This window comes from Oncorhynchus clarkii, chromosome 5, assembly GCF_045791955.1.
Source record: "Oncorhynchus clarkii lewisi isolate Uvic-CL-2024 chromosome 5, UVic_Ocla_1.0, whole genome shotgun sequence".
NCBI classification, from domain to species: Eukaryota; Metazoa; Chordata; class Actinopteri; order Salmoniformes; family Salmonidae; genus Oncorhynchus; species Oncorhynchus clarkii.
The window spans coordinates 51,717,541-51,742,184 of NC_092151.1; the positions used below are offsets into that span (position 1 = coordinate 51,717,541).

General features: G+C 42.1%; 1 protein-coding gene across 1 annotated transcript; it reads right to left on the reverse strand.

Annotated features, from left to right (window-relative positions):
* Nucleotides 1–1,704: 1,704 nt before the first annotated feature.
* On the reverse strand, nt 1,705–24,369 carry LOC139410075 (thromboxane A2 receptor-like). Its single transcript, XM_071155510.1, has 3 exons — nt 24,261–24,369; nt 16,895–17,778; nt 1,705–6,218 (listed from the first exon to the last, which is right to left on the reverse strand). Exons 2-3 carry the CDS (start codon nt 17,681–17,683, stop codon nt 5,889–5,891), a joined length of 1,119 nt encoding a protein of 372 aa, XP_071011611.1. The 5' UTR covers nt 17,684–17,778; nt 24,261–24,369; the 3' UTR covers nt 1,705–5,888.
* Nucleotides 24,370–24,644: the final 275 nt, after the last annotated feature.

Genomic DNA, 24,644 nt, shown 5'->3' on the forward strand with positions numbered 1-24,644 from the left:
TTGAAATTGAGAAGAAAAAAATCCCTAGGGCCAATACATTTTCCTGACCAAGTGACCTGCAAAGAAAACTCTGGGCCCTAGTTAGGCCTATATTTCGAACCTCGATTTCAGGTTTTCTTACGTTCATTCAGAAATAGACAAGTTTCAATAGCCGAGTCAATTAGACTTGGAAGTGAAGCAACGCAAGGCGTGTATCTGATAACTGTGAGAAACCAAAAGGAACCTCATTACTATTTTCTACTCATGAGAGCACTCTCTCTTGCAGCCTTATGAGCTTAGTCTAACTGTAGTACAGAACCCAAAATATAAGCTTTGTAAAAAATGCAATTGTCAACAAAGATTGTATAGCCTCAAAACATGCTTAAAACTATAATTTGGGACTATATTTTGGATTATGGATGGTAAATCCTTGTATTCATAGCACTGTCTATGCATTTGAGAGTGGTTACATTTATCCAGCCTCATCCCTCAGCTGTTGACCAAATCAGTGTTGGGGTGCCCACTTTGTTGTTTGAACTGCAGATTGACCCTTTAATCAGTACAGAACCCAACCACTGTTGTGCATGCACACAAGCAAGTGATTATTCAAGTACACAGACAATAGTGGAAGTTTGAAGGTTCAATTCATAACTGAAACCAGGAAGTGATAAGAGCTTGTTTGTTTCAGACACAGAGATCACCACGGTTGTCATTAATTTGATCCAAAGGGAAGAGTGCCTTCTACAGACCCACCCACAATATATCTCCAGCAACAGGTAAAATGAAAGTAAATATATTCATATTCTTGTCATCTGAGAGAGTATATTTCAAGTGTATGAAAAGATCTCTAAATCAAATATTGGTATGCTATAATTCCGTAAAGTCATGTTGTTTGGCCATACCAAGCATTCCAATGTCTCCTTAAATCCCTATAATTGTCAAACAGTAATTTTCCCAGTGAAGGAATTTGAGTCAAAATAATGGGGAATAGACAGGCTACACACAACCAGTAAATTCATTGTGTATACCTTACAATACTAATGGAAAAACACATGATTTCAAGATGATTCATTGTAATTAAAGTAAATGAAAAACATGTTTGAAAGTCCCTCTTTCATTGCCTAGTATTTGTCCATTACTGTACCTTGTTTGCCTGAAAAAACAAGGTTATCATATTTTTTGTATGTTATCATTTGCTGTCATAGGCTTTTGAATTAATTTCAAATATTCATTTTCTTCATCAAATAATACTTTTATTATAAATCAGTGTGGGTTGTTTTAGAAACAATGTAAATAAGTTACTTGAATTGTCAAATGTGTGGAAAGTTATACCTGTTTTGAATCATAAATGTATAAACTAGTAAAGTTGTGTGTGATAGTTTGACTTACAGTATCATTTAATGTCTGATGCATATTGTTATATCACTATGGAGATCTGAAAATATTAGGGTTTGTTTTTACAATTGGTAATACAAATGTTCTAAGTTATTCTCAAGTTCTTCTGTGCTTCCTAGAGCAACGACAGCATTGATAAAAGTTGATATTATTCTATGGATGTTCCTTCGATTCACAGCATAAGTACACATGCTCTGTTACTTACAGTGTATTTTAACACCAGCTTAGAAATAAAGTCTAGACACTTTAAAAAATATTTATTTAAGTGTTTGGATGAGCGCACCAGTCTCATTTTCAAAGGGTAGTAAAAACAAAACAGACAAAGCAAACTTTTGGTCTAATCTTAATGTTTTATTTCCCCTTGGAGTAAACACATGCCAATGTTCGAGCACTGTATAAACTCTACATCTGCATTGCACATGCTGTGCAATGACACAACATACTCTAAAATTTATGAACCATATACACAGTCAGACATAACATAGTCCCATCTATTTTCCTTCTAAAAATAAGACTTGCAAAAGCAAAGATATGCACTGAGTGTACAAAACATTAAGGACACCTACTCTTTCCATGAGTTGCATCCCTGTGGAACGCTTTCAACACCTTGTAGAGCCCATGCTCCGACAAATCCTTAATGTTGTGTACACATGCACAGTGAACTAACATGCAGCATGATATGTATTGTTTCTGGCATCATCTCACATAAATAACTGTTTTCACACTTGACTTCCTGGCTTTGGGTTGACCTCGCATTGAACTTTGTATTTTATCCTTCAAAGGATTTGTAACACAATGAATGAGGAGTATATTGGAGTAATGCTCATGATTAACAAATAATGATGCATTCATGTCCATATATTGGGAATATCTCTCCCTGGAAGTGAATCCATGACATTCCACAAAATAAACGCCTCTTTGGCCCATCCCTTGCTTCACTGTATGAAAGTCAGCCAGAGTTGAACCCGAGGACAGAATAGGGGGTCAACTCTAAGAGTCATTAAGCAGATAAGGAGTGTTGAGTCAAAATATGCCCAGGTGAGAGATACTGTCTGAAGGGCAGTCAGCCAACCAACCTGCGGCACTGTTCCATCGGAGGCCAAATACCTCACCAGAGCCGATGACAGTTGTCCTTTGTTATCTTTGGTGATGAATACTGTGCTTGGTTGCTCTGTTAGAGCAGCTGCATACCATCAGGAGAAAGTTAGTACACGCACACACACACACACACACACACACACACACACAAACACACTTTCACATGAAGGTATAAATTCAAGCGCATACTCACACACATACGCCACGACCTTGTGGTCTTTGGCATGGAAGCTGACGGCTGTGTATTCTTCAGAAACATCCACACGCTGCATACATTTCCTTGTTCTCAACTAAACAATGCTTAATACCACCACACAATCACCCCACTGGCAACAGTATTTAAGTTTTTCTTTATTTATCCAGGCAAGTCAGTTAAGAACAAATTCTTATTTACAATGACGGTCTACACAGGCCAAACCCGGGCGATGCTGGGCTAATTAAGCACCGCCCTGTGATACAGCCTAGATTCAAACCAGGGTATCTGTAGTGACGCCTCTAGCACTGAGATGCAGTGCCTTAGACCTCTGCGCCACTCGGGAGCCCCACTATGTGCTTAAGGCACAGGAATAACCAGCTCTGAGCTCCAATGCCATGTGACAGCCCTGCCCATGTTCAGTCTACTTTTAGAACTCTATAAACAGCACATAAAAAAAAACAATATAAATCACAGTCAACATTCTTTAGGAAACAGTACAGCAGGAAGGCTGCCGGCCTAGACAAGGTCTCTCCAGCCACACTTAAGCACTGCGCTGACCAGCTCTTCCGTTTTCACGGACATATTCAACCACTTACTAGAGCAATGCACTGTTCTTGCCGGTTTACATAATTGTTCCAGTTCTGAAAAAACAAAATGTGTCCTGTCTGAATGATTACAGACCTGTAGCGTTCACCTCAGTCATCACAAAAACCTTAAAGCGCCTCGTACTGTCCCATCTCAAAACCATCACTGATAGCTCCCTCGAGCCACTGCAGTTTGCCTACAGAGCTAATAGGTCTGTGGATGACGCTGTCAACATGGGCCTCACTACATCCTCAAACACCACGGTAACCCAAAGACATACGCAAGGATTTTGTTTGTGGACTTTAGCTCTGCATTCAATACATCATCCCAGAAGTGCTACAAAACAAAACTCTCCCAGCTGAACGTGTCCATCTGTCCGTGGATCACTGACATCCTGACCAACAGGACGCAAAATGTGAAGCTGGGAAAGCTCGGACTCGGAACGCCGCAAGCATGTGCGCTCTCACTTTTACTCTACACCAACACTGAACCTCCAACAAAGCATCTGTCAAACTACTCAAGTTTGAAGATGACACCAGACGGTGATTAGTCCATGCACAGTGGAGAGGTCGACCGGTTGGTGGCCTGGTGCAGTCGCAATAACATGGAACTAAACACAGACAAAACCGTGGAAATGGTGGTTGACTTCAGAAAACACCAAAGTCTGAAAGTTCAGACACTGACTTTTTCCACACTTTGTTACGTTACAGCCTTAATCTAAAATGGATTAAATTGCCCCCCCCCGCATCAATCTACACACAATACCCCATAATGACAAAGCAAAAACAGGTTTAGAAATGTGGACAGACTGTTTTCCCTTTGTCATTATGTGAAGATTTCTGAGGAAAATGTTTTATTTAAGCAATTTTAGAATAAGACTAACGTAACAAAATTTGAATACTTTCCGAATGCACTGTAGCCATACTGATACTATACATTTGTATATATGCTCATTCTCTTATCTCTATGCTCACACTTGTATATAATGTACACTTCCGGTCCAAAGTTTTAGAACACCTCATTCAAGAGTTTTTCTTTACTTTTACAATTTCCTACATTGTAGAATAATTGTGAAGATATCAAAACAATGAAATAACACATTTGGAATCATGTAGTAACAAAAAAAAAAAAGTGTTAAACAAATCAAAATATATTTTATATTTGAGATTCTTCAAATGCCACCCTTTGCCTTGATGACAGCTTTGCACATTCTTGCCATTCTCTCAACCAGCTTCATGAGGCCATCATCTGGAATGCTCTTCAATTATAGGTGTTCCTTCTTAAAAGTTAATTTGTGGAATTTCTTTCATTCTTGATGCGTTTGAGCCAATCAGTTGTGTGGTCACAAGGTAGGGAGGGGTATATAGAATATAGCCCTATTTGGTAAAAGACCAAGTCCATATTATGGAAAAAAACAGCTCAAATAAGCAAAAATAAATGACTTTAAGACATGAAGGTCAGTCAATACGGAAAATGTCATGAACTTTCAAGTTTCTTCAAGTGCAGTCACAAAAACCATCAAGCGCTGTGATGAAACTGGCTCTCATGAGGACCGCCACAGGAATGGAAGACCAAGAGTTACCTCTGCTACAGCGGATAAGTTCATTAGAGTTACCAGCCTCAGAAATTGCAGCCCAAGTAAATGCTTCACATAGTTCAAATCAAATTTCATTGGTCCCATACACATGGCTAGCAGATGTTCATGCGAGTGTAGTGAAATGCTTGTGCTTCTAGTTCCCGACAGTGCAGTAATATCTAACAATTCCACAACAACTACCTAATACACAATCCAACGGGATGGAATAAGAATATGTACATATAAATATATATGTCTTCAAGTAACAGACAACATCAACTGTTCAGAGAGACTGTGTGAATCAGGCCTTCATGGTCAAATTGCTGCAAAGAAACCACTACTAAAGGACACCAATAATAAAGAAGAGACTTGCTTGGGCCAAGAAACACGAGCAATTAGACATTAGACCAGTGGAAATTTGTCTTTTGGTCTGGAGTCCAAATTTGAGATTTTTGGTTCCAACCGTCGTGTCTTTGTGAGAAGCGATGTGGGTGAACGGATGATCTCCGCATGTGTATTTCCCAGCTTAAAGCATGGAGAAGGAGGTGTTATGGTGTGCTTTGCTGGTGACACTGTGATTTATTTAGAATTCAAGGTACACTTAACCAGCATGGCTACCACAGCATTCTGCAGCAATATGCCATCCCATCTGGTTTGGGCTTAGTGGGACTATCATTTGTGAAGGAGAGTGAAGCAGAGTGAAGGAAAAGCAGCCAACAAGTGCTCATCATATGTGGGAATGTGTGAGAGAATCATATGTGAGAGAATGCCAAAACTTTGGTTACTACATGATTCCATATGTGTTTGTTCATAGTTTTGATGTCTTCACTATTCTACAATGTGGAACATTTTACAAATAAAGGAAAACCCTTGAATGAGTAGGCGTTCAAAAACTTTTGACCGGTAGTGTATGTAAACTATTTTTAAACTCCGTTGTCTGTATTCTGTTTCTAAATGTTGTCTATCATCAACAGCACTATATCACCAAGTAAAATAAAGTTGATTCTGAAATAACGACTTCACCGACGAAGATGAACACCAATGCACAACAGGAACCAGTCAAGGCGGTGAAGGTGGAGCCTTCACATTAAACGACTGGGGTTTGCCTTCCTCTTTGACCGACACACCCCCATCGCCTCCCCCTAGCGGGTCACTGCCCACGGAGGCACGGGTCAGCCGGCAGACGGTACCAACGAAGGAGGGGTACAGGGTCCTGATGGAGCCCCGGGACCAGTCCCAGCGGGGGTAGAGGCGCTTGAGGACAGCGCGGCGAAACAGGATGTACACCCAGGGGTCCAGGATTTGGTTCCAGGTGGCGAAGCGAATGAAGAGCAGCAGGTAGTGGATCCGGAGTGGGCTCCCCGAAAACACAGTCTTTGTAATAAACACCTGTGGAGTGTAAGGGGAAGGAGGGAGGAATGGGTGGAGGAGAGAGAGGTAGATAGAGAGACAGAGAGACAAAGAAAAATAAAGTAATAGGGAAAGAAATAGAAGGACAGAGAGAAAGACGGATATACATAGAGAGAAAAGGACAGAATAAGGAGAGACAAACCATTTACAGACAGACAATGAGAAAGGGGGGAAAAATAAAAACAACAGAGAGGGACAGAGGAAGTGAGAGGAAGAGAGAGTTGTCATCAGTCATTTGAACACACAAGTACAGCAGCTTCGGCCTTCACACAAACACACATACATACACAAACAGATGTCTGAGACCAGGACTCGGTCCACCCAGGGAGTACATTGCTGGGCTAATTTGGGCCGGGCCTCTGAGGTACTGGCCCAAGCGTCCACAGAGCAATCATTCTCCCATATAGGCATGCCTCTAGCCTTATTGCTAGTCCCATTAGCGCCAGGGCAACAACACTCTTTTGGGAGCAGCTAGATATGCTAACAAGCTCGACTCCTCAGGCATAACATATGCACTTGTGTTCAGCAAATAATTAGCATTTTACAGATACATCTAACGCAATTGTAGGATCTTAATTTGAGCCGGTTTGCTACAGCAGGAAAATAATCCTGCAGCAACAGAAAATAGGAATTATGTGTACTACAAATAATGGACATTTATTTTGTATAGGTTGATACATTTTTTGCAAATCAAGTCTGTCATTTTAAAGTGGAAATCAAACTTTAGAATCCTTTTAAAACCTTGAATACACTACAAGTTTGCATTTTTTAGCAACAAAAGAGTGATACAATTAAAAATCCTACATCTGTATGTCAAAAATACTAACAGACCCAAAGTGACTTAGTGTCTCAGAACTGCAGCTAACAGCCAGTGAGTCATGCCCATAGGGGGCACAAGGGCATGTGCCGTAATTTTAAATAAAATATATACACTGCGATTCAAAAGTTTGGGGTCACTTAGAAATGACCTTGTTTTTGAAAGAAAAGCACGTTAAAATAACATCAAATTGATCAGAAAGAGTGTAGACATTGTTAATGTTGTAAATGACTATTATAGCAGGAAACGTCTGATTTTCAATGGAATATCTACATAGGCGTACAGAAGCCCATTATCAGCAACCATCCCTCCTGTGTTCCAATGGCATGTTGTGTTAGCTAATCCAAGTGTATCATTTTAAAAGGCTAATTGATCATTAGAAAACCCTTTTGCAATTATGTTAGCACAGCTGAAAACTGTTGTCCTGATTAAAGAAGCAATTACAACTGGCCTTCTTTAGACTAGTTGAGTATCTGGAGCATCAGCATTTGTGGGTTTGATTACAGGCTCAAAAAGGCTAGACACAAAGAATTTTCTTCTGAAATTCAGTCTATTCTTGTTCTGAGAAATGAAGGCAAACTGGCTCTAACCAGAATAGAAAGGGAAGTGGGAGGCCCTGGTGCACAACTGAGCAAGAGTGTCTATTTTGAGAAACAGACGTCTCACAAGTACTCAACTGACAGATTCATTAAATAGTACCCACAAAACACCAGCATGAATGGCAGTGTAGGGTCTGGGTGTTTCAGCAATGGGGCAGAGGTGAAATGCCCCTTCAGCAGGCGGAAGGTCTCATCAGCTGCAGGATTCCACGCCAACTTTCGAGGACCACCTCTGAGGGGAGAGGAGAAGCGGTGGAGCTGAAGTTCCTGATGAAGCGGCAGTAAAAGTTGGCAAACCCCAAAAAACGTTGTAGTCCCTTTATAGTGGTTGGGTCTGGCCATGACCTTACCACATCTACCTTTCTTTCCTCCATAACAACTCATTGCGGGCTGATCCGATATGCCAAGAAGGAGACGGCAACCGGATGGAACTGGCACTTCTCCGCTTTCACATACAGATGGTTCTCCAGGAGGCATCCCAGGACTACCTGGATGTTGGCAATGTTCTACTCCAAGGTGTCCGAGTAGATCAGGATGTCGTCGATATACACGACCACCTGGCGCCCAAGCATGTCCCAAAACACCTCATTCACAAATGCCTGAAACACCGATGGAGCATTGGTTAAACCATAAGGCATCACCAAGTACTCGTTGTGCCCAGACACTCTGCTGGTCTCGCCTTGTGCCCGTATAGTACGAACTGGCCATGACAGACCCAGCAGACTTGGACCAGCTCCGCCACGCTGTCTCCATGCAGGGAGCCACCATTGGGAGGCATGAAGAGTTACTACAGGACCTTTTGGAAGGGCTTCGTTCCCTGACGGAATGCCACGACTAAGGGTTTAAGGATATTATGGAGCAAAATCAGGGAGTTAGTTATTAGGCAGCCTGCCACCTCTGAGAACCCCCAACCACCCAGTAACTTTTTCCCTATTAGTGGTGAATTTGCACAGCCTACTCCGGCTCCCCAAGAACCACGCTTACCTCCTCCGGAGCGATACTCTGGGGATCCTGGTACCTGTTGGGGTTCTCGGGAAGGGTGCTCTCCTGGGCTACGGCAGTTTGGCAGCAACAATCCGACATTTGTCATCATCTGGAGGATTTCATGGCAGAGGTGAGGAAGGTGTTTAATTCTCCGGTATCCGGGAGAGAGGTGGCCCAAAAACGTATTGAATTACCTCAAGACTCCCGTAGTGTGGCAGACTACTCTGTTGACTTTCGCACCTTGGGCGCCGAGAGTGCCTGGAATCCAGAGTCTCTTTTCGATACCTTTCTTCACGGATTATCCTAGGTGGTAAAAGATGAGCTAGCTGCTCGGGAATTACTGGTGGACCTCAATTCCTTCATCGCCCTCACCATTAGACTTGATGGACATCTAAGGGAACGCAGGAGTGAGAAGAGGTCTGGCCTAGGTCACACTCATTCATCCACAGTGGCTCGCTCACCTTCGAAGGAATCCGGAAGTTCCCAAAGGCTGTTTTTTTTTATAGAGGATCCGAAGCCACCCGAGCTCCCTGGAGAATCATCGGCGACGGATGAGCCAGATACTCCCTTTCTGGGATATGTCATCATTGAGGGAAATGTCCAGATGGATCCTGGAAAGGTGAAAGCAGTGGTGGATTGGCTTCAACCTACGTCCAGGGTGCAGTTGCAACGTTTCCTGGATTTTGTTAACTTCTACCGCGGTTTCATTCGGGGTTACAGCAACCTGGCGGCCCCCCTCTCTGCACTCACCTCTCCCAATGTACCGTTCACATGGTCTCCAGCTGTCGACAGAGCCTTTGTGGACCTGAAGCATTGGTTCACCATAGCACCCATCCTCATCCGTCACGTCAATTTGTGTTGTGGTAGAGGTTGATGCTTCCGATGTTGGAGTGGGGGCAATCCTGTCCTAGTGATCTGCCCAGGACCAAAAGCTTCATTGCCTGTCCACGATCATTCTCTTGCCTACCCCGTTTGGATTGTTGAATAAATATCAAGACTCAAACCATCTGTGTCTGCATCTGAGTTTGGCCTGGTGCCCTTATACCTCTCAGATGCCGATCAAATTGTTAGCACTCCGCAGGTCCAGCTTGGTAAAACAAATTGGGCCCCGTGCAGCTGTTTAATGGCGGCCGGAACCAACTGGAGGGGTAAGAGACTTCTGTAGTCAGTACACAGAAGAAGACGCCCATCCTTGACCACGAAGATGCAGTGGTGGAAAAAGTAATGAGTAAAAGTAAAGATACCTTAATAGAAAATAACTAAAGTAAAAGTGAAGTTCACCCAGTAAAATACTATTTGAGTAAAAGTCTGACATTTTGGTTTTTAAATATACTAGTAAAAGTAAATGTAAAAAAGCTCAAATATACTTAAGATAAAAAGTACAAGTATAAATTATTTCATATTCTTTATATCAAGCAAAGCAGACAACCGCATTTTCTAGTTTTTTTAATTTACAGATAGGGCACACCTCAACACTCAGATATAATTTACAAACGAAGCATGTGTTTAGTGAGTCCGCCAGATCAGAGGCTGTAGGGATGACCAGGGATGTTCTCTTAATAAGTATGTGAATTAGACCACATTTCCTAACCTGCATTCAAAATGTAACGACTACTTTTGGGTGTCAGGGAAAATTTATGGAGTAAAAAGTTCATTATTTTCTTTAGAAATGTAGTGATGTAAACATTGTCAAATACCCCCTAAAACTGACTTAAGTAGTACTTTAAAGTACTTTTACTTAAGGACTTTACTTAAGGACTTTACAAAGCCAGCCAATGCAGGGGAGTCGGATGGGCGGATGAAACCTTGTTGGAGAGCCTCCTGGATGTACTCCTTCAAAGGCTTGGTTTCAGCCACCGACGGGGTAGATGCGGCTGCGCAGAGGCGCAGATTCTGTAAGCAGGTCGATGGCTCAGTCCCAGGGGCAAAGAGGAGGGAGACAGGTGGCGTGAGTCTTGGAGAAAACCTTCCAGAGATCCTGGTAAACCTCTGGGATGTCGGCCTGGAGGAAAACCACTGGATTCTCAACCTACGTGAACCACAAGGTAAGGAAAGGCAGGTCTTCCGGCATCTTGGTACCCAGGCCGTAATCTCCATCCTCGGCCAGGACATGGTGGGGTCGTGGCGTTTAGCCACGGGAGGCCGACTTTGTGTACGGGTGCCTGGATAATGAGGAAGGTGATGCTTTCTTGGTGCTGGGCTCCCACGGCGATGGTGAGTAGTGCTGTGATGTGTGTGACTGTGCCAGATCCCAGTAGTTGGTTATCCAGTGCTTGAACTGAAAACGGAGAGGAGAGCGGGTATGATGTTCAGGGAGGAGGCAAGGGCCTGGTCAATAAAATTCCCCGTGGCTCCGGAGTCAAATAAAGCTGTGGAAACAACACGAGGGACAGACAGCTATTGAAATAGGTACTAAGAAAGGTTTGTTGGAGAGTGAAGATGAATACTCACACCCTGATCTACCCCATGAGACGGATGATCATTGGACCGTCCCTCTGCTTTAGTGACTCTCGGTTTAGAACTTAGTGGACACAGTTGAAGCAGTCCCTCCTGGACACAATAGGGACGTAGCCCCAGTTGTCTCCGACAGCATCACTCAGCCCTGGAGATATGCGTAGCCCCTACCTCCATTGGTTCAGGATCTGACTCAGATCAGTCAGAAGGTTATCCAGAGAGATGGCCGTTGCGATGAGTGCGTCCAATGAGAGAGTGTCATCTCGGCATGCCAGCTCCGTCTGGACCTCCTCACTCAAACCTCTTGTGAATAAGGTGCGGAGCACCAGCACATTCCATCCGCTGGATGCTGCTACAGTATGAAAGGTGAGGGCGTACTCCGCAGCAGTCTGGTCCTCCAGTCGTGGTTGGAGTAGGTGCTCAGTGTTGGGAGCTCCCGTTTGATGAGCAAAATAGAGGGAGCACTGGGGGAGGAAGGCACAGCATTTGGATGGAGTCCCGTCATATTTGTCTGGAAGGGACAAATGGGCATCGCTGACCAGGGCAGACTGCTGAATGGGCTGGGGTGCTGGTTCGCTGGGTCAACTCATGGTAGAGGATCCTCCGCTCGTTGGGGGTGACTCCCTTGGGGAAGAATCTAGACGTTGAAGAACTCCGTTCCCAGGTGCGCCAGCTGATCGTGGTGTTGACGAAGTAGGTATCCCTGTTCGCCGACCATCTGGGAGACGTCTCGGGTGGCTGCCTTTTCCATTCTGTGAGGCAATATTCTGTAACGTAGATGCAGATGAGTCAGGAAGCAAGTGCAGTTAATGAGTTTAATGATGAAGAACATTGAACAATACAAAACAAGAAAATAAAGAAAAAGTCCATATTTTGATTGTGGCATGAATGATTCAGGCATTTGGATGATCAGGTTCGAGATGAGGTCCGGACAGTCCCAACAGCCCAAACCAATGTGGGGTGAGTGAAGACAGGGGTGCTATAAAAAAATTAAAAAAAATCTTTGCCTCAGTCTTGACTCCTGGCACATTTCTGATTGAAGGTGGCTGGAGTGGCAATTTCCTATGAAAAGCCACGTGCGCAGGAGAGATCTGTCCATAACACAACAAAAATCAGATGCCCAAACGTTTTTGGGTGAAGTTCCCATGTAGTATTGCGCATATAAAATTGAAATGGCTCCAAAACACATTCCTGTAGAAAAGGTGCAGAGAGATGCATTCTATAAGCTACATCTGTGATACGGTAAGAACTGTATGTGCTCTCCTCTCGCCTGTGCTAACCCTTCCTGGTCACCTGTGCTACCCACACACACACACACACACACACACACACACACACACACACACACACACACACACACACACACGTGACCCATGACCAACATGTAGTACCCTCTAGTGTACAAAACAAGTTAAAATAACCCTTGACAGACAACATGTGACCCGTTTCAGGAAACTAGGCGTATGCTGCGGGTCACTACTTCACAGGACAGCCATTTGAACATGAACTTTTTTTTAATCAAAATGTATTTTTGGCAGAAAGGCCTTCTCGAACATGTGAACTTTCCTGTGCCTTAATAACAAACTTGTATGGCATCTGTAAATACAAATAAAATTGTTAAAAATTACAAGCCAAGTTGGTTAAGCCACAGAAAAAGACAGCAACCTTCCTGCTAGCCATGATTGGCTAATATAATGAGTGGGCTGGACATGCTGAGAGATCCGTTTGGATTTGTCTGCCATATAGCACGCTTCTGTCTATTTGAGCTGGTCAGTATGTCTAAGTAATCCTAACATGAAAACAGCCAAACCAGCTCTGCTAGGGCTGAGTAAAATGGTCAGAGTTTGGGTTGGGGGCTAAAGCTTAACATGATTTTTATGGCATTGCACACAGTCAGTGTGAACCAGAGTGACTTGACACAACAACGGTGGGCAAAGCAAGCTGTACAAGCAAAACAGAAACGGCACAGGACGTCTTATATAATGAAAGGGGTTGTAGTCTGCTGTGAGGCATTCATCCATGTACCGAGTAAGAGTCCAGCTACAGTTTCAAATATTATACATTTCTAATTTCGTCAGAAAGTTGTTTTCATTGCAAGTTGAAGCTTACTGTTAGCTAGCTAGCTGATGTTACATGGCTGGCTCGCTAGCTAACATTATATGATCTGTGTGTACAGTCACAGCCAAAAGTTGAGAATGACAGAAATATTAATTTTTACAAAGTCTGCTGCCTCAGTTTGTATGATGGCAATTTGCATATACTCCAGAATATTATGAAGAGTGATCAGATGAATTGAAATTCATTGCAAAGTCCCTCTTTGCCTTGCAAATGAAATTAATCCCCCAAAAAACACTTCCACTGCATTTCAGCCATGCCACAAAAGGACCAGCTGTCATGTCAGTGATTCTCTCGTTAACGCAGGTGTGAGTGTTGACGAGGACAAGGCTGGAGATCACTCTGTTGATTGAGTTCAAATAACAGACTGGAAGCTTCAAAAGGAGGGTGGTGCTTGGAATCATTGTTCTTCCTCTGTCAAACATGGTTACCTGCAAGGAAACACGTTCCGTCATCATTGCTTTGCAAAAAAAGGGCAAGGATATTGCTGCCATTAAGATTGCACCTAAATCAACCATTTATCGGATCATCAAGAACTTCAAGGAGAGCGGTTCAATTGTTGTGAAGAAGGCTTCAGGGCACCCAAGAAAGTCCAGCAAGCGCCAGGACCGTCTCCTAAAGTGGATTCAGCTGCGGGATCGGGGCACCACCAGTACAGAGCTTGCTCAGGAATGTCAGCAGGCAGGTGTGAGTGCATCGGACTTTTGGAGGATGGCCTGGTGTCAAGAAGGGCAACAAAGAAGCCACTTCTCTCCAGGAAAAACATCAGGGACAGGCTGATATTCTGCAAAAGGTACAGGGGACTGCTGAGGACTGGGGTAAAGTCATTTTCTATGATGAATCCCCTTTCTGATTGTTTGGAACATCCGGAAAAAGCTTGTCCGGAGAAGACAAGGTGAGCGCTACCATCAGTCCTGTGTCATGCCAACAGTAAAGCATCCTGAGACCATTCATGTGTGGGGTTGCTTCTCAGCCAAGGGAGTGGGCTCACTCACAATTTTGCTTAAGAACACAGCCATGAATAAAGAATAGTACCAACACATCCTCCGAGAGCAACTTCTCCCAACCATCCAGGAACAGTTTGGTGACGAACAATGCCTTTTCCAGCATGATGGAGCACCTTGCCATAAGGCAAAAGTTATAACTAAGTGGCTCGGGGAACAAACCATGGATATTTTGGGTCCATGGCCAGGAAACTCCCCAGACCTGAATCCCACTGAGAACTTGTTGTCAATCCTCAAGAGACGGGTGGACAAACAAAAACCCACAACTTCTGACAAACTCCAAGCATTGATAATGCAAGAATGGGCTGCCATCAGTCAGGATGTGGCCCAGAAGTTAATTGACAGCATGCCAGGGCAGATTGCAGAGGTCTTGAAAAAGAAGGGTCAAACACTGCAAATATTGACTCTTTGCACCAACTTCATGTAATTGTCAATAAAAGCCTTTGACACTTCTGAAACGCTTGTAATTATACTTCAGTACTCCATAGTAACATTTGACAAAAATATCTAAAGACACTGAAGCAGCAAACTTTGTGGAAATTAATATTTGTGTCATAGTCAGCAGACAATGATGGTAGCAGTAGACAATGATGGTACATTGCATTCAATTTGAAATCCGCAGCAGGTGAAACAGCGGCACTATTCTCCCCAGGCGCATTTGTTACTGTTTGTTTTTTAAATGGGGCGGAGGAGCATCCTGCATCGTAGTAAAAAAAAGATCATAGAACCGCAGGGTGTGTGCTATCGCATGTGCAATCATGTGCAACAATGTCAGGGGGGAAAAAAAGTGTTTGTTGTTTAAGTCTATGTTGTAGTAATATCAAAAACGAACGTGACCGTTTCACAGCTAAGGATTCCAGCTTAGAAATGACAAACTTTCTCACAAATACTGAGTGATGATTAAAATGTGTTTGAAAGGATATCATGTTCTCCTGACCTACGTGCATATATACTGTACAGTGCCTTCAGAAAGTATTCAATGCCTTTGTTATGGCAAGCCTAAATAAGTTCAGGAGTACAAATTTGCTTAACAAGTCACATAAGTCGCATGGACTCACTCTGTGTGCAATAACAGTGTTTAACACGGTTTTGAAATGACTACCACACCTCTCTACACATACAATCATCTGTAGGGTCCCTCAGTCGAGCAGTGAATGTCAAACACAGATTCAACCACAAAGACCAGGGTGGTTTTCCAATGCCACACAAAGAAGGGCACGTAAAGTTATTAATGACACTTTGGATTGTGTATCAATACACCCAGTCACTACAAAGATACAGGCGTCCTTCCTCACTATCACGTTTCAGGGAAGACCCAGATGTAGACAATGTCAAAGTAATAAAAGTTTATTACTAGAAGAGGGGGCAGGCAAAACGACATGTTGATGGCATGCAGAAGTCAGTAATCCATATCAGAGTTCAAAAGGTACAGAACGGCAGGCAGTCTCGGGGTCAGGGCAGGCAGAGGTCAATAATCCAGTGTGGTGTGACAAGGTACAGAAACGGCAGGCAGGCTCAGGGCAGGCGGAATGGTGAAAACTAGAAAACTGGATCTAGAAACAGACAGGAGCAAGGGAAAACCGCTGGTAGGCTTGACAAATAAAAATGAACTGGCAACAGACAAACAAGAGAACACATAAATGCAATGGGGAAGATGGGCAACACCTGGAGGGGGGTGGAGACGAGCACAAAGACAGGTGAAACAGATCAGGATGTGACACTAACTCAGTTGCCAGAGAGGAAAGATTCCGCTCAGGGATTAAACCATGAGCCAATGGTGACTTTAAAACAGTTAGAGAGTTTAATGGCTGTGATATGAGAAAACTTAGGATGGATCAACAACATTGTAGTTACTCCACAATATTAACCTACATGACAGAGTGAAAGAAGGAAGCATGTATAGAATAAACATTAATCTGTTTGTAATAAGTCACTAAAGTAAAACTACAAAGCATTGTGTTTGGGGCAAATCCAACATGACACATCACTCTTCATAATTTCAAGCATGGTGGTGGCTGCATCATGTTATGGGTATGCTTGTAGGATAAAGGATAAGGACTAGGATAAAAAATAAATGAAATAATAGAGCTAAGTAGAGGCAAAATCCTAAACAGTTTCCAACAGATACTGGGTTGACAAATTCAACTTTCGGCAGGACAATAACCTAAAACACAAGGCCAAATATACACTGGAGTTGTTTACCAAGACATCATTGAATGTTCCTGAGTGGCGTAGTTAGTTTTGACTTAAGTCGGCTTGAAAATCTATAGGAAAACTTGAAAATGGCTGTCTAGCAATGATCAACAACCAACTTAACAGAGCTTAAAGAATTTTTTTAATAATAAATATTGAACAATCCAGGTCTGCAATGCTCTTAGAGCCTTATCCAGAAGTACTCACAGCAGTAATCGCTGCCAAAGGAGTGTGAATACTTATGTAAATTAGATATCTGTATTTCATTTTCAAAACATTTTCAAACATTTCTAAAAACATGTTTTCACTTTGTCATTAAGGGGTATTGTGTGTAGATGGGTGAGAAATTATTTTTATTCATTTTGAATTCAGGCTGTAACAAAACAAAATGTGAAATAAATCAAGGTATATTAATACTTTCTGAAGGCCCTGTATGTACTTTTTATTGTGTGTGCATGTGTTGACAGAGTGCCATAGGCCGCCACTTACCAGCAGGGGGCACCAGCAGATGGAAGCGATCATCATGATCCAGATGAGCTGCACCATCATCTCCACCTCGTAGTCGCGGCGCCGCTGCCTAGCGTCCTGGCTGCAGCACACCTTGACCAGGGTCACCACGCTTATTGTATTGAGCAGGAAGGACACGGCGATGGACAGCAGCCCTACCAGTGAGAAAAGCAGGCAAAAGGCCATGTCGCTTGCCTCTGAGCTAATTTTAAAGAAGCACCAGGAGCCCGGTATCTGCATGTGGTAGCTCCCAACACCAACCAGGGGCAGCAGTGAGATGCACCCCGCCCCTGCCCATACCAGCAGCACTATGGACACTGCCCGCGACTTGGTCATCATGCTGGTCGAGCGGGCGAACGGCCGATTGATGCCCACGAAACGCTCCATGGCCATGGTGGCTCCCAGCAGAAGCGGGCACAGGCCGTAGAAGACCATAGACATGCCCATGAAGTTGCAGAAGTGGCAGTGCGGGTCCAGGAGGCGCCAGTTGAACTGGGTGAAGTGGAAGGAGACCACGATGGAGCCGGTGACCAGGAGGCCCATGAAGTCGGTAAACACCAGGCCGCAGAGGAAGATGAGGAAGGAGGAGCGCGACCGGCTTTGCGTGCGTAGGAAGGACTTCAGGAGGACCACGAAGGCGATGAGGTTGAAGGTGAGGCCCAGTGCACTAAACACTGATGAGAAGTAGGCGGAAGCAATGGTGTGGGTGTAGTTGAAGGGGGGACTGTTGATGGAAAAGCACAGTGGTGTCGACTCGTTAGAGTGGTTCATGGTGGCTGGAGGAGATTTGGCTATTCCCAACGCACTTCAGAAGAGAAGGAGGAACTAGTCCATTTTGAAGATTTCCATTGTCTTTTTTCTTCACCCTGACAAATGAGAACACAGAATTTTGGCTTAGTCAGAAATGTGTAGACAAAGTTTATGAAATTTCAGTTTACCTCAGAGGACAGAATCATAAACGGTGTACACTTCCATTCAGCAGAGACTATATAATATGTTGTGGCTGAGTAATTATTACAAAACTGGAATAATTACACTCGACTGACCTCAAACTGCTTAGAGCTTTCAAACATCTAGTTTCTGATGAAAAACATGGAAACTGTCTGGGAATTGCCAGAGACCTCACAATACGATATTATCATGATACTTAGCTGCCGAGACGATGTATTGTGATTCTTAAGATTCTACATGTATTTATGATACGATACTGCAATTGTATTGCAATTTGATGTTCCAAACTTATTGCTTACTATGTCTAATGCAGAGAGACAAGAGAGAGCATGAGAACATTTGTTTTGGCTTGGGGGGCAAAGGTGGGTAAGGATGGGAGGGTGGGACAAGCTTGGCTTGGGGGTGGGGCAAGGGGGAGTAAAGGTGGGAGGTGGGGATAAGCTTCGCTTGGGTGGGGTAAAGGGGGGAGAACAGGGAGGAGGTGGTGGAGAGGGATGGATTTGGTTCGGGAGAGAGAGAAGAAAGGACTTAAATGTATAATTATATATTTGTATGTCTTGTAAACCCATTGTAAAATGAATATGAGTTCTGGACAGATTAGAAAAGGATGTTGAATCATTAGTATTCCTTGTTTGTTATTAGAACTAAGATTTAATGGTGGTTATTGGTGAGAGAGGGGCTGTCTGGGGGATTGGGATGGGGTGACTGGGAGGGCATCAAACACTTCTGAGGTGTGCGTGGGGCCTACACACATCCCATTTCAGTCTCTCAGAGGACCAACTCACCCCAAGTAGACCCCCACCATCCTTTACAAAACAACCACAGTACTTAAGTGGCAGTCCTTCTTCAAACGTACAGTACCGGTCAAAAGTTTGGACACCTATTCATTCAAGGGTTTTTCTATATTTTTCTTATTTTCTACATTGCAGAATAATAGTGAAGACATCAAAACTATGAAATAACATATGGAATCATGTAGTAATAATATATATATTTTAGATTCTTCAAATTAGCCACCCTTTGCCTTGATGACACCCTTGTACATTTTTGGCATTCTTTCAACCAGCTTCACCTGGAATGCTTTTCCAATCGTCTTGAATATGCTGAGCACTTGATGGCTGCTTTTACTTCACTCTGCAGTCCAACTCATCCCAAACCATCTCAATTGGGTTGAGGTCAGGTGATTGTGGAGACCTGGTCATCTGATGCAGCACTCCATCACTCGCCTTCTTGGTTAAATAACCCTTACACAATAACCCTTACACAAGCTGGAGGTGTGGTGGGTCATTGTCCTGTTGAAAAACAAATGATAGTCCCACTAAGCGCAAACCAGATGGGATGGCATATCGCTGCAGAATGCTGTGGTAGCCATGCTGGTTATCGTTGACAGTGTTACTAGCAAAGCACATCATCACACGTCCTCCTCCATGCTTCACGGTGGGAACCACACATGTGGAGATCATTCCGTTCACCTACTCTGCATCTCACAAAGACATGGTGGTTGGAACCAAAAATCTTATATTTTGACTCGTCAGACCAAAAGGACAGATTTACACCGGTTTAATGTCCATTGCTCGTGTTTCTTGGCCCAAGCAAGTTGCTGAAAATAAATGCAGTTGATAGTGAGAGGACATTTCTTTTTTGCGGAGTTTATAAGTTTTTTTTTTTTTCATTCCAAAAACAAAACAAAGACTAATTTTTTAAATGTAACCTTTATTTAACCAGGAAGGCCAGTTGAGAACAAGTTCTCGTTTACAACTGCGACCTGGCCAAGTTAAAGCAAAGCAGTGCGACAAAAAACAACACAGAGCTACACATAAACAAACTTAGTCAATAACACAAAAGAAAATAAATCTATGTACAGTGTGTGCAAATGTAGAAGAGTAGGGAGGTAGGCAATAAATAGACCATAGAGGCAAAATAAATTACAATTTAGCATTAATACTGGAGTGATAGATGTGCAGCTGATGCTTAAAGTTAGACACTCCAGCTTCCTTGATTTTTGCAATTCATTCCAGTCATTGGCATATTTATATATTATCAAAAAAGGTAAATGATTTGGTAAGAGGGAAAAAAAAAAAATCTATGACAGAATTAAAAAGTAATTTTGGACTGACCAGTGTAGATAGTTTCAAATACACGCAACTTAAGTTACATATCAGAAAATATCGATTTGAAATGTTTTGGTCATCAGAGCAACCTTGAGGGAATCTTATTTGAGTCAGAAAATGATGTTCATATGATAAGGAAGATATACAAAACCTTGTAGAGAGCATATCCAACTGACTGTCTCAGTTAGAAAAATATATAAACTATTGGAACCAAGATGGAGGGAAAGGTGGAGCATAACTAAAGAAATTACAGTTAACAAAATGTAGGCTTAATCCAGTATAAGATCATGTACATAATGTATTATACAAGAAACAAAACCAAGTAAATTAGTTTTGATCAGTCATGGAAATAAGTGCTGAAAACATGTCTCAATTTACTATTAAAAATAAGATGGAGAACAAGCTATAGGATGAAAAATACAGGCAGGCATATAGCCGACTACCACTAGCTGACGCTACATATATATATATATTTTTTAATTGAAATATGTAACTGTACCACTACTGAAAAAAATTCCATAGCCTGGTGGAACCAGCCTGATTGCTACATTTACACTTTTATTAAACAGAGTGATCAGGCTGTTGCCACCTGGCTTATCTTAACATGCGGACACTGTTTAAACAGCAGACCCCTTACAAAAAAAGAGTGCCGTTTTGAAACTGCAGTAAAAGAGCACTAACTGCAGTTGACTGTGATACTTTGAATGCAGTAATTGCAGAATAACTGGAGTGTACTGCAGTTGAACTTCAGTTATACTGCACTCTATCTACAGTTACACTGCAATAAAAAAAGAGGTTATTTTGGAGGCAGTATTTGCAGTATAATGCAGTTATACTGCACTTTAACTATCATGGTTCCTCCTGGCACCAGGGGGTGGCAGAGACCGCCCTAGAGACTTTTATTGGACTCAGATGTGTCTTATTATTTCATGATTGTTTCCCTGTTAAAAGAGTTGCGTTTTCTGTTTTCCTATGTAGCAGAAGCTTGAATTGTTTACCGTGTGCAGTCGTTTCCTGAGTGAGTTCGAGACGTTTTATTTCTTTCCCCAACTGTACTGTGATCCTGCGGCTACAGTTTCTCAGTAAAGTATTGTGTTTATCTTTAACCACGGATTCTTCGTCTGGTCTTTTCTCTGCACCTTGGTCCAACCTTACCACGTCACACTAACTGCAGTTATATTGGATTCTGACTGCAATCTTTTTTCATTTTGGGATAATCTATCCCAAACCACTAATTCATATGATTAACAGTGTTAGTGTTAAATAACACTATGTAAAAACAAATGTTTAATGTTGCAGTTATAACAAGGTTGGTAGCAACATGTGAAAATTGTTGTCATGATTTTTATTTTTAGGGTGGATTATCCCTTTAATCAAGCCTTTCTAGACAACTATAATTTATGGTTGATCGAGAATTTAACCCCATGGATTCCATAGTGTGGGAGCTAGTGAACACACAAACATAACTGTCATAGCCTGTAGTATCTCTTGGCAGGAAATTCAGCTATGTTAACGTTACGTCAAAATGTACTTAATGATGTCCTTAATTAAAACTGACTTTTCAGAGGTCAGTTTACTAGTCATTCACTATTGCCATCAAACGAAATGGAAATTACAAAGCCTACCGGTAAAATTAGAGACTATCATGGGGACATACGGGAGGCGCAAATAGTGAATGCTAACAGAATTTGAGGATGGTTGTTATACAACCCCAGGAAACACATATGCACTATCAAATTCTACCCTTTAAACATATTTTGGCTTGGACCTGAAATATCCAAAATGGGAAAAACAGGAAACAGATTCTCCAAATGACATCCTAGAATGCTATCACTGAGGAACTTGTTCTAAATGCAATGAAGGTATGAACCCAAATCACTGCGGCCAGAACGTCATATGCTCTAGTAGATCATATAAGAAAACGTATCAGAGAAGTTCACCAATCAAATATTGAACACAGAGAGAGAGAGAAGGGTTCAGCTCAATATTAGTGGCTTAGTAGATAGTTGGGGTTGCTGAGATGTAGTTATTGATTTTGTTTACTATACGAGACCCTTCCAGCTATGGTTTGACCTCCAGTCTTTCTGGGACCAGAATGCAAACCGGTATCAGGTATCGCCTGTATTCCTTGAAGGAATGGCATGCATTATGAGGGAGATGTTGCAACCAGGCTCCAGTCTTCCCTGTTTACCTCCATGATTTGACTACACCGTCACAAGAGTAAATACACTGAAGCACTCAGCCACTATCATAATCCTCATTTCTGTACTCATTCAATTTTGTTTTCCAACTAATGAGAGTCGATTACCACTGGATAAATGCACCAAAAAGAGAGAGGACAGGAAATTAAAGGCGACAACTAGTATTACAACAATTATTAATTACAACAGGAATAATAGTGTATGTATGGATTGTGCCATTTTTAATGCATGCCTTAGTTGCAGTCCACCTCTAAAAGGCCTAAATTATGATATTATGCTTTTCCTTTTAAGATCATGAGGTCAGGAAAAGCTTAATCATGGCGCTATCATCTAATGTAGTCAATCTCCAATTTCGTTGCAATTTCATAGGAGTTAGGAAAGCAGCATCTTTCCATAATAACAAAAATTGGGTTTGTTAATCACATTTTGATCATGAAATCTGATATTATTGTCTGCCAGATGCCCTCTCATCGGTGTTAACAATCGGTCTCTACATTACTAGAAAATATTATCAAATGCTCAACAGTTTTAGAGAATAGGCAGCAGGATAAGTAAGCCAACATTGTAAATAAGAATGTGGTCTTAACTGACTTGCCTAGTTAAATAATGGTTAAGAAAACAAATAAATTGGCAACAGGTGCGCTGTGTTCAGTCAAGTTATGACATGTGAATTTAGATTTGAGTTTTATGTAAGAGCTTTCAAATTGTTTAAATGAGAACCGTTTACGGTAATGTATAGTTTTATAAGTCTGGCTGTGGTCAATTTACAGTAGCCTAACCAGTTAAAAATAGCCTATAGGGCCTAACTGCATCGTTGTCACATGACCTGGGGGTCTGCCCTATATTCCCTCAGCCCAATTTTCACTCAGTACCCATAGAACCAATTTCAATCAAATTGGCACAAATGTTTGTTATAAAGTAGAAAAATCTGGATTATTTTCAGCATCCATGAATATGTAAGCGTATGGGACCTACTGAATATGTTCAACCATTATGACCATGACCTTTTGTCAATATCATATTTTACTCAAGTAAAAACGGTTTAATGCTTTCTCTGAGCAGTTTTTTTCAAAGTACAAAAATGATGTTACAATAAACATACATCTGATCTGTTATTGATGATCCTTATTTATTGATTCAAGCAACAGTGAATCAAGTTACCAAAAGATCTGTGTACTTCAAGGATGTGAAAAATATTTTTTCCCCTCCCTAAACAGGGTTACAATCTGTTTTTCCTAATTTGGCTTGCTAACGCCTGGTTTAGAAGATAGAACTGAGGGAACACAAGGCTGAGTAAAGATGGGGCTGAGGGAACATAGTGTGAGGGAAATACTGAGGAAACCTAGAGCTGAGGGAACATGGGGCTGAGGAAACATACATGCCAGCTAGCATAACGTTCTGAGATCCAGATGTTTCTTAGAGCTTGGTGAGAGCGTGGTTGTCCTATGGTTATTTTGCATACTATACTTCCCACAATGTTCTGGGAATTGCTTGCCATGGAACATTCTCAACACATTTAAGAAACTTGACAAAATCAATGTTATTTTCTTTGCATTTCATTACTTTAACAGAACGTTTCCTAAAAGTATATATTTTTCTGTATTTTTCATCCTGTATTTTATCCAAATATTCAGAATAACCATCATATCAAAGTAAATTTGGAGTCATGCAATGTTATGGCGTGTGTTACAAATGTGCTAGCTGGGATGGTCCCATGGCCAGTTCTACCCTTACTGTTTTAGGCTAAGCTTGGGATTGCTTGACAGTTTGACACAATTAATTCGAAAATACAATTCCATCACGAGGCTGTAAGAACAGCAATACGCAAACAAAACACATCTATAGTAGACTCAAATAAAAAAAAGACATGATCATTTCTTAGTGAAATTGTTTACAATACCATTTCAAGTAGACTAGGCACAAGCAAAACAACTTACAGTGTTGTCCACTGGAAGAAGATACAGCCCATAGGCTCCGTAAACATGTTAAAGAGACATAACTTTGTGAATATTTGAATAGTCTAGAACTAGAATAGCCTACAATGACCTGTTAATTTCGGTTTCAAAAACGTAACATGTAACCTACCTTTCCACAGCAGAGCGTCGCTGTCAAACACAAGTCATCAGGCGAAGTTGACGGCACCTCATCTAATCGATTCCTCGAGTCCTTGCCCGCCGACTCGCATTTCTGGGTGTCAAGATTCAGAATTGACTCCTCGACTCCTAAGATTCAGTATTTTTTGCAACGGAGGAAACTATTTCCCTTGTATATTTCAAAAACAAAACTCTCACAGCAAAGAAAGAGCGAGCTAGCGATAGATAGAGATGCAGACAGTCGGAACCGTGCATCAGGTAATCAATCATAAAATGTAGGCTATAGGAATTTCTTGTCTTGCAATGTAGGGACAATCAATGAGTGGGCTGAGCTACTCTACACACAACAGACCGAAGACCAAACACTAGCGAAGAG